The sequence below is a fragment of the Tenrec ecaudatus genome, chromosome 10 (assembly GCF_050624435.1).
Source record: "Tenrec ecaudatus isolate mTenEca1 chromosome 10, mTenEca1.hap1, whole genome shotgun sequence".
Taxonomy (NCBI): Eukaryota; Metazoa; Chordata; class Mammalia; order Afrosoricida; family Tenrecidae; genus Tenrec; species Tenrec ecaudatus.
In genome coordinates, this window is record NC_134539.1 from 158,270,815 (window position 1) to 158,286,619 (window position 15,805).

Below are 15,805 nucleotides of genomic sequence, written 5' to 3' on the forward strand. Positions count from 1 at the left end.
AAGCCACATGGACCTACCCTGATGCAGCCCTGGGTGCTGGAGCAGCCGTGTGGAGACCTGCCAGTGCTGAGATGCTCACTTGTTCACTGATTTAGCTTTCCTCCCGCAGTCGATGTCATTGTGTGTTTTGTGAGATGGAGGACTTTGTTGATTGGTGTTGGACATGTGGGCTTGGGCAGCACTGGGTTGGGATGTTTTCTTGCTGTGCACTTACCCTTTATATAAAACTTACACGAGTTTCTATGGATTTGTTTCTCAAGTACCCAGACTAACACACACTTTTTGAGAACCAGTGTGCCCTCCCAAGGGCTCCCCACCAGCAGGGAGTGCTCAGGAACTCCCTTCCCTTTCTTAACTAACTCCCACTGGGCTCCCTCCTCTTTGCCAAGATGGTCTTCAGGTTCGCTGCGTTGCTGGGGGAGTGTTTTCCAAGTGGTTCCTGACAGACACCTGCCTCTCTTCTCACCCAGGTTTGGGCTGTCCTGGCTCCTGGTTTAGTGGCACTTTGATCATGAGGACCTGTGTCTGTAGTGCCTCACCGCTGCCACGTCCCCCGCCCCCTGCCTTCTCAGACACCTCCATCAGCACTGGAGAGGGGGTGGGGGGAAGACATGATGGGACAGGCAGCTCATTCCAGTGCTAGGCGGTGAGCTTAGACCCAGCTGGGCACCAATTGGCCATCTCTTGGCATTTGGCCTCTCCTAGGCTCCTAAGCTAGCTGGTGGGACATGTCCACCTCAACCCCTGACCCAGTGTCCCTCCCCCTATCCATTCCCTGCCATCTGTGCTGGTGGAGAAGAAACAGGCAGACAGGCAGAGCTCATTGAGGTTTAATGGGGGCGGGCTGTCCGGAGGAAGATTCCAGGTGCAGGTGCAGTAAAAACGAGGGATCCCAACACGCATCGTCACACGACAGTGACGACGTTCCAAACCCAAGCAGCAGTTTGAATCGTGTTCTTGAGACATGAGAACACTCTCTCACACACTCACACCGACGCTCCGGTGCCTCCTCCGCAGGGGCTGGGCCCAGACCCTGCATCATAGGTGCAGCCGCACCGTGCCAGGGTCCGTGAGCTTGGGGCCTGCTGTGCGGGGCTGGTTCCGGGCACAGACCCTGGCGCCCAAGGACGTCTCCTGGGGGTGACGAGCCCGCCGGGCCACTCCCCGGCGGGAGCAATAAATACGAGAACCCCAGAGGAAGAAGAGGGCGGGGCCCGCACGATTGCGGGCTGGGCGGACCCTTCACAGACCAGGCAAGCCCTCCAGGTCCGCCGGCGGCCGCTTGGCTGGGGCAACAGTCCTACTTCTAGTGGTGCCCGAGTGGCTGTGCGCACACCGGGCAGTGGTGTGGGCCCGGGGCGGGGTCCCACCAGCAGGACCCTCTGCGGGTGCGCGACCCGGGGGCGGTGGGGGGCGGGGCAGGCGTGTGCGGTGCGCGGGGGCGCTTAGCCCTCGCGCACGCTGACCCGGGGCTCGGCCAGGGAGCTGTGGATGATGCCCACGACGGCCTCCAGGCCGCTGCCCTCTAGCAGGGTCCGGTGGTCGCCCTCGATGACGTGCACGGACACCTTGCCGTCACACACTTGCGAGAGGTTGTAGTCGCCGCCCAGGTCGTCTCTGTAGGCGCCGCCCACCTTGGCCCGCAGCAGCGTCACGCTGCCGCGGTACTTGGCCTTGGGCGCGTACTTTTCTGCCATGCGCAGCTTGTGGTAGAAAGAGAAGGCCGCGAAGGCCAGCTCCTGGCGGTCGATGTCCTGGTGGCTCTGGGTGATGAGGTCCACCGTGACCGCCACGCGCTGCTCCAGGTCCGCCAGCGGCAGCAGCACCTCGGACACCTGGGTGGGGGGAGGTGGCTCTCAGCAGGGGGCTCCAGGGCAACACCCCCGCACCTGCAGCCCCAGGTGATGCCGGCTACGTACCCGGCTGTACTCCATGTCAGTGAACTGCTGCACGAAGAAGCACATGGCCTCTGTCTCGGCCTCCGCCTCGCAGCCCGGGGTCAGCTTGGCGCGGTGGCTCTGCAGGGGAGTGGGGGGGCGGGGCTGTGAGTCGGTGCTGCAGCAGTGCAGAGGGGGCAGGCCATCCGGAGGGTCAGCGCCTCACCTGGGTGTAAGCCAGCACGTAGGTGTGGGAGCCGTCGAACAGGAAGAGGCTGTGGTGGGCGGGGCCCTGCTGTGCCTGCAGCTGGGAGCACATCTCGAAGGCCACGCAGGCTCCATACGAGTAGCCGGCAATGCGGTATGGGCCCTCGGGCTGCACCTGCCGGATGCAGTCCACGTAGTAGGCGGCTAGGCTCGGGATGCTATCCAGGGGGGCAGCTGCAAAGGTACAGGGTAGAGCCCAGATGGGCATCCAGGCAGAGCTGTGGCCTTGCCCGCCTAGAACACCGTAGGTGGGGAGGCTCAGTGTGGTGACCAGGTAGGGCCCAGCACCAGCCTCCGCCCACACACACCTCGTGTGCACTGCAAGCCGTAGGTGGGAATGCTCAGCCGGGCAGCCAGGCTGCTGAACACAGTGGTAGAGCCCTCGATCGGGTGCACCAGGAAGAGGGGACGCTCAGAGCTCTGCACAGCATTGAGGCGCGTCAGGGTCGGGGCCTCGGGGTTCACCAGCAGCGTGCTCAGGTTCAGCTGGGCCTGCTGCTGCACCATGGGGCCGTTCTCCTTGGTCAAGGCCACCTCTGGGGGCGAGAGGGCTGGTGAGCACTGCGTATTTGGCGGCCCCAGCACTCATGAACAGGGGCGCAGCCACACAGGTGCTGGGGCGGAGCCTCTCCAGAAGAGGGAAACACGGCCCCGTCCCCCCACCCCAAGGCTGCTGACGCACCCTCAGCTGTGCCCTCCGACTGGGACAACTCCTTCAGCTTGCGCAGGGTGAGCTGCCGCACCTCGCGCATGGACAGCACCAGGTCATACTCGCGCTCCAGCGTCTGGCGCACCTCCACACCCATGAGCGAGTCCAGGCCCAGGTCGGCCAGCGAGCTGTCTAGGCTGATGGACGCCAGGTCTCGGATCCCTAGGGAGGCAGGTGGCAGGTCATCAGGGCTGGTCAGGTGCTCTGTGGCCACAGGCAGGGGCCAGCCGCCCCTGATCGCCTGGCTCACCCAGGATGTTCGCCACGGCCTTGACCAGGTCGCGCTGGCCTTCCCGGTCACTGGGAGCCGCCTTCTTCTCGGCCAGCACAAAGCTGCTCAGCACAGGGTGGGGCTGGTTCAGGAAGAGGTCCAGCACCTCCATGCAGGAGGTGATGCGCTGCGGCAGCGTCCCTCCGATGACTGTGTCATTGTTGCCCATGCTCTCCAGGATGATGCCCACATCTCCGATGGCTCCCCACTGAATGGCCAGGGCTGTGGGCAGGGGTGAGCAGGGGTCAGGCAGAGCTGGGGTGGGCCTGGGGGGCGGGGGTGTTGGCTGGACCGCGTACCTGGGAGGCCGTCGTGTCGTCGCTGCTCACAGATGCGCTCCATGGTTGAGTTGGCGAAACCATAACTGGTCTGGCCGCCATTGCCTCGCCCACAGCTCACGGAGGAAAAGGCCACGAAGTAGTCCAGCTCCGGGCAGGCCTCCCGAGTCACCCTGCAGGGAGCCACATCAGCCCTGTGTGCCCACAGGCCCCCTTGGGCTGGGCAAGGTGGGGTGGGCTGCCTTGCTCACCCACCTGTCCAGGTTCAGCGTGCCAAAGTACTTGGGTTTGTTCACTTCCTGGAATAACTCAGGGCTCTGGTTCTCCATCATGGCGTCTCGCAGGACCTGGGAGAGGGGACCCCTGAGTGCCTTTCTTCCAATTCCAGCCATGCCTGGTCCCTGCTTCAGACTTGAGTCCCAGTTCTGTTTTCACCCCTCCACACACACCCCTTGCTCCAGGTCCATAAATGCATTTACCCGCATTTACCACCACAGGCATGCCCAACCCCTCACATGCCCTGCTGTAGGACCAAGTCCTGGCTCTACCAGCTCCCTGTTAGAGGCATGACCCGCCCCCCTGTGCACCTGTTGATCCAGGCCTGTCCCAGCACTGCGGGTCCTCCCGTTCCCCACCCTGATACCAGCCCCACCAGCTAAGCCGAGAGCCCCCTAACCTAGACCTACCACGGTCAGATTGAAGACGCCGCCAACAGGCCCCAGCTGTGCAGCCTCAGCGATGAGTCCCCTGGCACCCTCCAGGGAGCCGATGTTGCTGGTGGACACCAGCACCTGGACACCCTGCCGCCTCCACTCTCGGACCTGCTTGGCCTGGTAGCCTGCAGGACACGGGTGCTGGACTGGCCGGTACAACAACACCACCCCCACCAAGCGCTCCCGGACACGGCCCCTCATAACTCCCCACCCCCACACCAGCACGCCTACCAGTCCGTATCCCGGAGCGGGAGGTCAGCACCAGCTTCTGGGCCCCCCGCACCACGAGCCACTGTGCGAGCTCCAGGCCAAAGCCCCCCAGGCCCCCGGCGATGATGTAGCTCTTGTGGGCTGGGCAGAAGGTCTTGGAGATAGCCATGGTGGGCGCTGGGCAGGCACCCCGCTGCTCCTCCTGCACCTGTACCACCACCTTGCCGATGTGCTTGCCCTGCGCCATGTAGCGGAAGGCATCCTCCACCTGGTCCTTCGGGAACACGGTGCACTTGAGGGGCCGCACCACGCCATCTCGGATCCCCGCCCGCAGCAGTGCCGCCACCTCCTGCCAGCCGGTACTGGTAGTCTCCATGAGCGCGTCCAGCAGGATGCCGTGGAAGGAGACGTTCTTCAAGAAGATGGCCATGCCTGGAGGCCGGGGAGGGGGGCACTCACTCAGGGCACCTTGCTGGGCCCGCCCGCTCATTCACCTGCCCGCCTGCCCCCCCCGGGCCTCACCTAGCGCGTGGTTGTTGGACAAGTCGAACTTGCCGATCTCTAGGAAGCGGCCATGCTGGGCCAGACACCGCACACTGGCCTGCAGCTTCTCCTCGGCCAGAGAGTTCAGGACAAGGTCGACGCCTGGGGAGGGGAGGGGCGGGGGCCTCAGTGTGTAGGTGGGACCTTGCACAGCCCCCACCTCCACCCCCAGGGGCCCCGTGCACTCACCGTGGCCCGCCGTGTGCTGCATCACATGCTGTTCGAAGGACGTGTCTCGGGAGTTGGCGAAGCTGTCCTTGCCCAGCTGCGGGAAGCGTGTCTGCAGGTACTCGCGCTTCTCGGTCGAGCCCACCGTGGTGAAGACGCGGCAGCCCAGGCTGAGGGCGATGGCGATGGCAGCCTGTCCCACGCCGCCGGAGCCCGAGTGCACGAGCACACTCTCCCCGCGTTGGATGCGCCCTCGCACCACCAGGGAGTAGTAGGCGGTGGCGTATACCACGGGCACGGAGGCCGCCTCCTCCAGGGTCCTGTGGGTGCGTGGCAGGTCAGCGCAGCCGGGGACATGACCCCCACCACCCCTCAATGCCGATGTGTCAACACTCACCAGTTGGAGGGTACGTCCCATAGGTAGTCCGGGGACATCAGGATGGAGGTGGCCAGGCCCTCGGCAGGTACCATTCCCATCACACGCTTGCCACTGGCATCAAGGCCGGAGAACTCCATGCCCAGCATGCAGTCACGGTTGACCCACTTGCCTGGAGGAGACAGCTGGTGAGCCTTGGCTACCCCATTCCGCAGTGTGGCCCCGCCTGCAGCCCCAGGTCCTGGTGGTGCCCACCTGGAATGGCATCAGGCGAGAGCTTCCCCGTGGCCAGCATGATGTCCCGGAAGTTGAGTGAGGCATAATAGATGCTGCAGAGCTGTTTGCCAGGGCTGGGCATGACATGCCGCATCGGTGAACACACCCAGCGGATGGTGGAAAGGTCCCCACGGGTCAGTATGTTCACAAAGGCGTGCTCCGTCATCTCCTGTGGCTTGTCTGCGGGAGGCAGGAGGTCAGGCTGCGGAGGGCTGGCTGGCACTATGGCCAGGAGGGGTGGGCACAGTGGAGGTGCTCACCATGCTCCAGGGGGAAGTGGCGGAAGGACCCCCAGTCACCGTCACGGCAGACATTCATCACCAGGTCCCCCTGAAGCACCTTCTGCAGCTCAGGGGAGCTCAGGTCTGTCGGGGGCACAGGGGCCGAGCTGCTGAGGTTGGAGACCAGCACACACCTGTGGGTGGAAGCTGGTCAGTGAGGGGGCAGTGGGGGCAGGGGGAGAAGGGAGCAGGCAAGGGCGGGGCCTTACCGCACACGGTGGCCCCTGGGCTCCTTGCGCAGACAGTTGACCAGGCCCACGACACCTGAGGAGGCGCAGCTGACAGCGGTGAGCCACACTGGCCGCGAGGAGGACTCCTCCAGGAGGCCCTGCAGGGGTTTGGGGAAGGTTAGAATCGGCGGAGGAAGGCGGGGGAGGGAGGGGCAGGGGCAGACGCCCACCTTCAGGGTATCCACCCATCGGAAGCTGGAGTCCTCCACAGGCAGGAAGATGGGGCTCTGTGGGGCGGCCAGCCGGCGGCACAGGAACAGCGCGGAGCCGTAGAAGGAGCGTTTCCTCGCCACCAGGTGCAGCGAGGTGCTGGTGAAGAGCCCCTCCCACTCATCCTGTGTGGGGTGGGGGTGTGAGCACCTGCAGGCGGGTGGGTGACCTCACCCCCCAGCCCCGCCAGCCCCCACACCTGGCTCAGCAGCGTGTCGCCTGTGACGAAGGCCATGGCCTCCCCGAGCGTGTGGCCCTTGAGCAGGACGTGCAGAAGCAGGAAGCCGCCCTCCTTGAGGGCCGCCCTCATGTTGCTGAGGGCCGTGGCAGGGCTGGCCAGGGTGGCCACGGCGCAGTTGCACACCAGGAGGTCAGCGTTGCCCAGGGTGCTGGGCGCAGGCTCCAAGGGGTCCCACTGCTCCTGGGCCACATTGGGCGGAGTGGGCTGGAGCTGTGAGGCTTCCGGGGCCTGGGTGCTGCAGTCGGTGGCTGTGTAGGCCAGCTGCAGCATGGGCTGGGTGTTGAGCAGGGCCGGGATGCGGGTGTACAGGTGGCCCTCGCCTGCCAGCACCTGTGGGAACAGCCTCCTGGAGCAGCTGCGGGTGGGAAGCCCACGCGCCCGCCTAAGGCTGGTCCTGGGGTAGGGGCATGTCCCCAGGCCTGCCACTCACCTCGACCACCTTCATCTGCAGGCTGCTCAGGTTCTCCAGGGCTATGTCCACACAGGCCTTCAGGGCCGGGCTGTCCAAGAGCCCAGCCAGCAGCGGGTCGCTGGCCAGATGGAGGCGCTCCTGGGTCAGTGCTGGGCCCAGCTCCAGCTGCAGGTTCCCATTGAGCTGGAGCTGGCAGGCGGCTGCTAGCAGGCGTGCCAGGGGCGCTGTGGCCCCGCCTGGCCCAGGCACCACCATCTTCAGCCCCTGCTGGGCAGTCTTGGACTGCAGAGCCTTCACCAGCCCTGGGGAGAGGGAGACAGCGCTAAGACCTGGGCCCAGAGGCAAGGGCGTGAGTGTACCACCTGGGAGTCCCTGGGTTTCACCTGTGCACAGTCGCAGCTCTGCCTGCAGGGCTGTGTTGTGGGCCAAGCATTCAGCCTCCAGGTACGGCGTGAAGCAGAACTTCTCCAGCACGGGGGCCAGCTGCTCCTGCTGCCGCCGCGGAGCCTCCGAGCTGTGCAACCGCAAGATGACCGCACCACCTGCGGACGTGCTGCCCAGGCAGTTGTTGACCACCACGTCGGCTGCTGCAGGGACACAGCGTGAGGGGAGGGTGGAAGGGGGGCAGGCAGGGGCACCTGGGCACGCTCTGGGGCAAGGCTACCTCTGGCATCGTCTCGGAGCTTCTGCAGGTGAGCGAGGGGGTCGATGTAGATGGCACCGAAGCGGGTGGGCAGGCGCAGGCTGCGCTGGGTGGAGGTCAGGATGGATATCTGCAGCATGGTGTCCAGGAACGTCACCCAATTGTCCTGCCAGAGCAGCTTGCCGGCCGAGCCTGTGGAGGCACAGGCCACGTGCTGCCGACTACTGTCAGGGGTACCCTGGCTCAACCAGCCTCTGGGCTTTCGAGACCCACCTTCGAGGTCGGCCTCCAGAATGCCCTGGAAGTGAGGCCCGTAGTTGTAGCCACGCAGTCGCAGCTCCTTGTACACGTCAGCCTGTGTCAAGCGGATCATGGCCGTTGGGTCCGCTGGGGACAGGCCGGCCTGGTTGTCAAAGATCTTGGGGTCCGGGTCCTCCCACTGGTACACCTTTCCTGTGGGGGGCACCTCAGAGTCTTAGGGTCCCAGCAGCACACAAGGCAGGCTGGGCCCCCACTCCCCTGCGGCCCCAACTCACCACTCACGATCAGGTTGCCATTGTCAGACACCTCGAAGGTGCAGGACGCCTCTAGGAGCCGCACTTCCAAGGGCACTACTGTCCCTGCGAGCACAGGTGCTGGTCAGCAGAGAGCCCAGCCAGAGAACCCAGGTCTGGGGCTGCCCCATCACGTGGCCCCGCTCAGCTCCGGGGAACAGCCAGCAGCCTGGGCCACCCCTGGCCTACGCTGGAGCTGCTGGGGGCTCACCGGTCTTGGGTAGGATGGTGGCCTGATGCAGGATCACATCCTCAAACACCACGGGCATCTGCTCCATGGCCAGGTTGAGGGTCCGTGCCAGCGTCTTCCAGACCAAGCACAGGTAGCCAGTGGCAGGGAAGAGTACACGCCCGTCGATGCAGTGGTCCACCAGGTAGTGGTCGGGAGACTCGGAGCTGACATCTGTGGCAAACCCTGGCCTCAGTTGCTGCCCAGTCAGCCCCCGACTGCCCCAGCTGGCCTCCCCGACCCCCTCCCTGCCGCACCGATCTTGTAGACAGCAGCTGCGGAGGAGCTAGCGCCACTGGGGAAGTCCTCGGCGGCCGGCACGTCCCAGGTCTGGCTGTGATCCCACTTGATGAGGGGCGAGATGAGTGGGGTGCCCCGGGAGGCCGGGAACTCCACGGCCGGGAAGAGGCCATTGGGACTGACGGTGATGCTGGTGGAGGGGGAAGGGTGTCAGGGGTATAGCCGGGCTCTATCTCCTCAGACTCCTAGAGGAGACTGGCAAAGTCGGGGGGGGGGGTGCGCAGAGGAAAAGTAAGGTGCCAGTGTCTTCCCCAGAGCCACGGGGAGGGGCCTACCCCGTAAGGTGGAGCTTGCCCACGTTGTCCAGGAAGAAGCTCAGGTTGTCCTTGTGGTCCTTCTTCATCAGCGGGATGATGGTGCAGCTGGGCGGGAGGCCTCGCTTCAGGACGGCCTGGGAGGCAGACACAGGCGGGCAGTCAGTCATTCGGGCCTCTCCCGGGGCACGGGCCCTTTCCCCACGGGGGCCCCTCGGTGGGTACCTGCAGCAGGGCATGGGGTGCGATCTCCAGTACCACGGCGTGCTCGGGCACGTGCTGCAGGGCCTCCTGGAACAGCACAGGGCTCACCAGGTTGTTAACGTTGTACTCAGCAGAGCAGGTACGCGCCAGGTCACCCTGCCACTCGGCCTCGGGCACGGACGTGCTCAGCCAGCGCGGGGAGCGCGGTCGTGGCTCCCGGATGACCTGTGACAGGTGGACAGGTGCCGGGTCAGTGGGGAGCAGCTCCCCAGGATGGAGCCCGGGCCGTGTGGGCACGCACCTTCTTCAGCGCCTGGAGCAGTGTGGGTGCGATGCCATCCATGAAGTATGAGTGGAACGCCATCCCGCCGGTGCGGACCTCCTTGGCAAACACTCCCTCCTGCTTCAGCTGCTCCACAAACTCAGCCACGGCGGCCTGCAGGCCCGGACAGGGCGGGTAAGGGACAGGGCATGGTGGGTCCAGGCCCCTACCCTGCAGCCCAGCCTCCCGCCAGCAGGGGGTGCCCAGGCCATGTTCCCCTCACCTGAGGCCCCGAGATGGTGACTGTGTCTATCGAGTTGTGGCAGGCAGGAACCACGCCAGCCGGGCAGCGCTGCTTGCACTCGGCCCAAGACAGGCCTGCGGGCAGAGAGAAACCCGTAATGACCACCGCCGTGTTTACGAGCACTCTCCCACCGTGACCTTGGCCAGTAATGAAAGCCTGCCACCCTCCCCAGCAGCAGCAGCCCCACACCTCCCCGGACACGCCAGGCCCGCCGCCTACCCACGGCTGCCATCGAGCCGGGTGGGATGTTGGTCTCCTTGATGCACTGGCCCCTCCAGTACGCGGCCAGCAGGGCCTCCTCCTGAGACAGGCAGCCATCGGCATAGCTACAGGCCACCTCACCCAGCGAGTGTCCGATGATGCCGTCCGGCTGCAGCCCCATGGCGGTCAGCAGGTCGATGAGCGCGATCTGCGGGCAGGATCAGGGTGCTCACCAGGCTGCCCCTGCAGCCCAGCCCTGACCCGCCCTGGCATGGAGTCAGCGGGCACCTGGATGGCGGTGAGGCTGACGAAGGCGTTGGTGATATTGTCGAAGGTGCTCTCCTCGGTGCTGAGCAGCAGCTCTGACACCTTCAGCCCGTGCTGCTTCAGGACCTCATCAGACCGCAGGATGGATGCACGAAAACTGTCCAGGCGCATGAGGCTCAGCCCCATGCCGCGCCACTGGGTGCCCATGCCTGTGGACAAGAGGGTGGGCTCAGCGGCTTGGCCCTGTGGGGCGGGTGTGGGGCGCCAGGCAGAGGTCAGTCTAGGGGAGGGGGCAGCTCACCAGAGCAGATGAACCAGAGTTGCCGATTCCCGGTGGGGGCCTTCTGCACCATCTGACTCTGGCCTTGGCCACCCAGGACAGTGTAGCCGCGGAAGGGCATGGCGCTGGAGGGGCTGGCCGCTATGTTGTTGAGCATGCTGAGGAAGGCTACGTTCTGGCTGTGCTTGTGGCCCTGCTCCAGCAGGCCCTGCACAGCCTCGGGGGTTCGCCCACTGGCCGTCAGCAGCCAGGGCAGGGGTGGCGCCAGGGGTGTGGGGGCCTGCTGGGTGTGGGGCCTGAGGATGACATGCACGTTGGAGCCACCAAAGCCAAAGGAGTTGATGGCCACGTTGCCGCCGAGGACAGGGAGGGGCTGGGTCACCACCTTCAGCCGCCCATCCTGCAGCGCCGGGATCTTGGGGTTGGGGGTGTTGAAGTGCAGGTTGGGGGCCCACAGCCCGTGCTCCAGGCACAGCAGCACCTAAAGAGGGCAGGACGTGTGGGCAGGCACCCCTTCCCCACTCCATGTTGCCCCGCTGTCCCAGGGCTTCCCAAACTGCCCACCATGCCTCTCTCTAAACAGCCAGGTGGGGCCTGCAGAGGGTGGTGCGGGGAGGCTGCAGCGCCGACAGGTAGGCAAGTAGGCGTGCCCACCTGCCAGTCCTTCCCGTTCGCTCCCCAGGGCATCCTCTCTGGATGCCGCCAAGCAGCCGAGGCGTGGCCCGGCCTACCTTGGTCAGGGCTGCGAGGCCAGACACGGGCTCAGGGTGGCCCATGTTGGACTTGGTGGATCCAATCAGCAGTGGAGTCTTGCGGGTTGTGCACAGGGCTTGGCAGATGCCATGCACCTCCTGAGGGTCGCCAACCTGAGAAAGTGCCAGAGGTCAAAGACAGGCAGGCCAGGAGTTGTGAGGGAGCCGCAGGGCAGCTGGACAGGTCGTCACCTTGGTGCCCGTGCCGTGGGCTTCGATGTACTCCAGGGACTCAGGGTCCACCCCAAACGGCTGGTACAGTGAGCGGAGCAGCTGTGCCTGAGCGTCTCCGGAGGGGAAAGTCACGCCTGGGAAAGAGGGGGGTCCTTATACCCTGCCCTGGGCACCCACCCTGCCCCTTGCACCGACTGCCCAGAACCCACCTTGCTTCTTGTAGCCGTCCGTGTTGGTGTTGGCGCTCAGGACTGTGGCATACACCCGCTTGGCCAGGGACTTCTTGGTGAGCAGAATGGCCACCACGGCCTCGGAGCGGCAGTACCCGTTCCCTGAGGGTGCGAGGAGGACACTCAGGACCAGGCCCCGCATGCCAGCCAGCCTCCTGCTCCTCCCTGGCTCTGGCGAGTCGCCCGCCTACAGCCTCACCTTCAGAGTCGAAGGACTTGCAGGTGCCGTCCGGGCTGAGCATGCCCAGCTTCATGAACTGCACGGAGGTGTTGGGCTTCAGCAGCACGTTGACACCGCCCACAATGGCCGTGGGACACTCCCCGCTGCGGATGGCATGGAAGGCGGTCTGCAGGGCATTCAGGCTGGAAGAGCAGGCCGTGTCCATGGCGATGCTGGGCCCTGTGGGGACGCACCGTGAGCACAGTACCTGCAGGATGGGGAGGCCAGCGGCCCCCTTCCCTGGCGAGCTCACCTTGCAGGTTGAAGAAGAAGGACAGACGGTTGGCCATCATGGCCCGCTGGCAGCCCACCATGCTGTAGCCCACGAGCGTCTCATGGTCCCGGCTCAGGGCCTCCGAGGCCTCGGAGCCGCTCACACCGATCCAGACACCGGTGTTGGTGCCGCTTAGGTCGGCTGGGTTGATGCCTGCCAGTGGCGGGGGGTGGGGAGAGGTCAGACGGCTGCCCGGAAGGCGCAGGTTAAGTGCTGGCCGGGAGGAGGACAGCCCAGGTGGGAACCAAGACAAGCCATGGAGTAGATAGATGGGTATGGAGGGAAGGCAGGGCACCACGGGGGCCGTGGAGGTGGCCCGAGTAGACAGAGGGCAGCACTGTCCCCACCTGGCGCCCCCACAGCAGGTCTAAGGAGCCCTGCTGGCCAATGGACTCTGCTCCTCCCAAGGGCGGCCACCTTGGGAAGGCCTAAAGAAGGGGTCTGAGGAGACCAAGGCCGAGTGCCCAGGTTCAGGAGCCAGCCTCCAAGTGCCCAGCGGCACACCCATACACTGACAGGGCTTCGGGGCCAGCCAGGCGGGGACTCCGTGGTGGAAGTTGGCAGCCTTGGGGCTGAGACCCCAGGCAGAGGCCAGCAGCAGCACAGGCCAGACACAAACCCTTGCAGGGCAGGCACGGACCCCAGATGTGCTAGGCTGGGAGGGGCATGAAGGACTGGCCGTGGCTGCACCGGCCATGGCACTGAAGTAGCCTGAGCTTCTGTCCCGGGGCTGCCTGCTCCCGACTCCTGCAGAGCCCCAGCTGCTTACCTCCATCCACAATGGCCTCGTAGGTGACCTCTAGCAGCAGTCGGAGCTGGGGGTCCATCGTGTGGGCCTGCTTGGAGTGGACCCCGAAGAAAGAGGCATCGAACTTGGACAGATCCTTCAGCTTCCCTGACCGCCGGGGCAGGCCGTAGAGCCCTGGGGGGTGGAGGGAGAGGTGGTTCCTTCCTGGCCAGGCATGGGCGGGTGAGGGGGATGCTCCAGCTCAGGGCAGACCCACTCGCCTAACCTTGAGTAAAGGGAGGGGTTAGGAGACGGGAAACTCCTCAGGTATCCCCAGAATTGGTCTAAGACCCCCGCCAGTCTGCCACTCCCGCCTGCTGCTGACTCACACCTGCAGATCAGGTAGGGCCACCTCGGCTGAGGCGGGGCCAGTCGGGCAGCTTCCTGAAAGTGGGTCTGGAGCCTTATCGGACTGTTGGGACATGTGGGCTAGGCTGGCCCGCCAGCTGCCTCCTCCAAGGCTCTTCACTGGAGACCTTCCGTGTCTGCTCTGCTGCCTGCCTACCTGCCCAGCCCTCCCTGCTCCAGGCAGCAGCCCCAGATGTCAGGGGACTCACCGGCTTTCCACCTCCGGTCGTCCTCCGTGACCATGTCCACACCACCAATCAGGTTTTCCCAGAACTCCTGCAAGTTCTCTGACTCGGGCAGCTTCCCGGACATGCCAGCAATCACCACCTCTTCCATGACTGCGTCTGGGAAGGAGGGAGGGAGATCAGGCGGTCCGGAGGACCCTAGCCCCACCCCTGCACAGGGGCCCCATGAAACACACCTATTGCAGGCTGCCAGACCCTGGAGAGCTATTCCTGCCACCCTAGTGACAGTAACCTGAAGTGGGGGCACCCCAGAAGGGCTTGGGGGTGTTGAGTTCCAGGAGATGGAAGAATTGGGGCCTGGGAAGAAACACTTACCCCCCTTACAGCCGCCAGCCTTGCGCTGACCTCCTGGGAGGTCTCTCTAGCCCACAGTTCCTGACTGGGAGGCTGACCTGGCTATACCTGGGCTTTGTGCGACCCCTGACACAGCCTGCGTTAAGCCTGTGTCCTGCTGGGACCTGGGGAACTGGCCTGAGCAGTCAGAGGTGCCAAGGGTTGGCAGAGCTCTGGGGGAAAGGCGGCATTAGCACTGACACAAGAAGACAACCCTCTACTGGCTTCTCGGACAGGGCTCCCACGTGGCTCCTGCGGGGGTACCCTGGACAGGACGCTCTCAGGATGGGGCAAGGCCGGCGGGTCCAGTCCCTTCCACGAAGGCCCGGGGCCCCTGGCGGGAAGACGCACGCAGTCCCAGCCCCACCTCCAGCCCAGGGGCAGCCAGGCCGCCCCTCCACCCAAGGAAAGGGCCGTAGCCACCCCGTGGGGGAGGGGCCGCCGCCTCCCCAAAGCGCCGCTGTTCTGTCTACTTGCTATTCAGCCCGAGTGCGCCGGGTGCCGGCCTTTCCCGGCTGCGACTCCGGCCGCGCGCGGCCCGGCCAGCTCCCACGTGACGGGGACCCTCCCGCGGCCCCCCGCCCACCGCCGCTCCCCCCCGGGATTCGGAAAGGCCGCCGCTCCTGAGCTCCGGCGGTCCAGTCTCGGGCGGCCTCCTAGGAAGGCCGGTGGGGCCGGGCGGCCCGGATCCGAGGGCCTTTGGGGGCTCAGGGCTGGGCGAGCGGTGGGGGGCGTCTCCTCCACCCCGGGGGTCCGCGGCGCCAGGCCGGCCCCAGGCCAAGATGGCTGTCCACAGGCCTTCCGTCCGCGGGCCGCGCGCCCCCCTTCCCAGCACCGGCTCACCTGCCCGCGCCGGGATGCGGGCGCCTGGTCCCGGGGCGCCCGCGGAGTCAGGCATCGGCACTGGGGGGCCGGGCGGCGGCGGAGGGATGGCGGCCCTTCTGAAGCGGGGCGCAACGGCCTCGGCAGGCCCCGGCTCCTCGGCCCGGCCTCGCTCCACCAGCTCGCCGCTCGCGGGGGCCGCTCGCCCCCTCCCCCACCGCCTCCGCGCGGCCCGTCTCCCACCCCCACCCCGGACCCAGCCTAGGCCCTGCACCCAGCTCTATCCGAGCACCCGCGCCCGGCCACGAGGTAGCGCGGCGCCGGCTCCACCTTCCTCACCCAGGCCCCGGCCCCGGCCCCGGCGGTGTCGCCGTCCCGGCCCACCAGCCTCGTGGTGCCCGGGCCCTGGCCGTGTCCACGGCGCCCCCGCCTCGTGGTCCGCCGGCCCCACCTCGGCCCGCATCTCCGACCACCAAGCCCCGACTCAGCCCCAGACGCCGGCCTCGTGGCCCGCAGGCGCCCGGCTCGGCCCGCCGCTCGTACCTGGGCTGGGGCGCGGGCTGCGGGCAGGCGGCGAAGGATGGAGCGCGGAGTCGGGCGGAGCAGAGGCCGCGGCGCCTTTCTCTCTGGCTCCCTCTAGCTCGGCGCCGACTCTATTTAAGCCGCGGCCATCCCGGGGCGGCCACGCCACATGGGCTGACAGCTTGGCTGCGCCGCCCAGGCCAATGAGCGTCGGGGCTGCGCCCCGGGGCCCGGCGCGCCGCGGAGAGTGGGGTGATCCCCCGTGCGCGCCGCCGCTGGGACCCTGCACGGGCGCGCGCAAGGGCGGGGGCCAGGCCGGGCCCCCTGGGGGCAGGGGGCCGCCTCAGGGGGCGGGGACACGCGACAGGTCCCCTCCGCCTCCCGACTTCCGTCCCCGCCCTCGAGGGCCACATTTCTCCTCGCGCAACCGCTCGGAGCGCTCGCGCGGTGTGGGGACCGAACCCACGCCGAACCAGCCCCGCGTGTCCACCGGGGCCATGTGTGCGCGGGCCCCGCGGCGAGGGCTCCCCGAGGGCCA

The 15,805-nt window shown here is 66.4% G+C and overlaps 1 protein-coding gene across 2 annotated transcripts; it reads right to left on the reverse strand.

Moving 5' to 3' along the window:
• Positions 1-814: 814 nt before the first annotated feature.
• Positions 815-15,530, reverse strand: FASN (fatty acid synthase). 2 transcript variants are annotated; one of them, XM_075562411.1, is made up of 40 exons: positions 15,289-15,530; positions 13,555-13,689; positions 12,980-13,132; positions 12,190-12,363; positions 11,916-12,116; positions 11,696-11,818; positions 11,505-11,620; positions 11,292-11,426; positions 10,582-11,041; positions 10,302-10,489; positions 10,032-10,221; positions 9,792-9,886; positions 9,548-9,682; positions 9,268-9,471; positions 9,064-9,179; positions 8,746-8,918; positions 8,471-8,662; positions 8,242-8,325; positions 7,979-8,158; positions 7,727-7,897; positions 7,446-7,646; positions 7,081-7,364; positions 6,609-6,980; positions 6,370-6,534; positions 6,179-6,297; positions 5,949-6,103; positions 5,668-5,868; positions 5,434-5,584; positions 5,058-5,356; positions 4,848-4,970; positions 4,347-4,757; positions 4,089-4,240; positions 3,658-3,749; positions 3,424-3,575; positions 3,104-3,346; positions 2,827-3,015; positions 2,453-2,680; positions 2,104-2,318; positions 1,920-2,018; positions 815-1,835 (listed from the first exon to the last, which is right to left on the reverse strand). In XM_075562411.1, exons 2-40 carry the CDS (start codon positions 13,679-13,681, stop codon positions 1,446-1,448), a joined length of 7,458 nt encoding a protein of 2,485 aa, XP_075418526.1. In that variant the 5' UTR covers positions 13,682-13,689; positions 15,289-15,530; the 3' UTR covers positions 815-1,445. The 2 variants fall into 2 exon arrangements, with proteins under 2 accessions (XP_075418526.1, XP_075418525.1); XM_075562410.1 differs by having other exon boundaries at positions 7,446-7,649.
• Positions 15,531-15,805: the final 275 nt, after the last annotated feature.

Bases quoted from the DNA above. Each gene is read 5' to 3' on its own strand.
- FASN (XM_075562410.1), bottom strand. From the start codon at position 13,681: ATGGAAGAGGTGGTGATTGCTGGCATGTCCGGGAAGCTGCCCGAGTCA. The intron at 5,357-5,433 runs GTGAGTGTTGAC...ACGCACCCACAG, and splicing joins TGGGACGTACCCTCCAACTG to GACCCTGGAGGAGGCGGCCT. The intron at 3,750-4,088 runs GTAGGTCTAGGT...CCCCTCTCCCAG, and splicing joins GCGTCTTCAATCTGACCGTG to GTCCTGCGAGACGCCATGAT.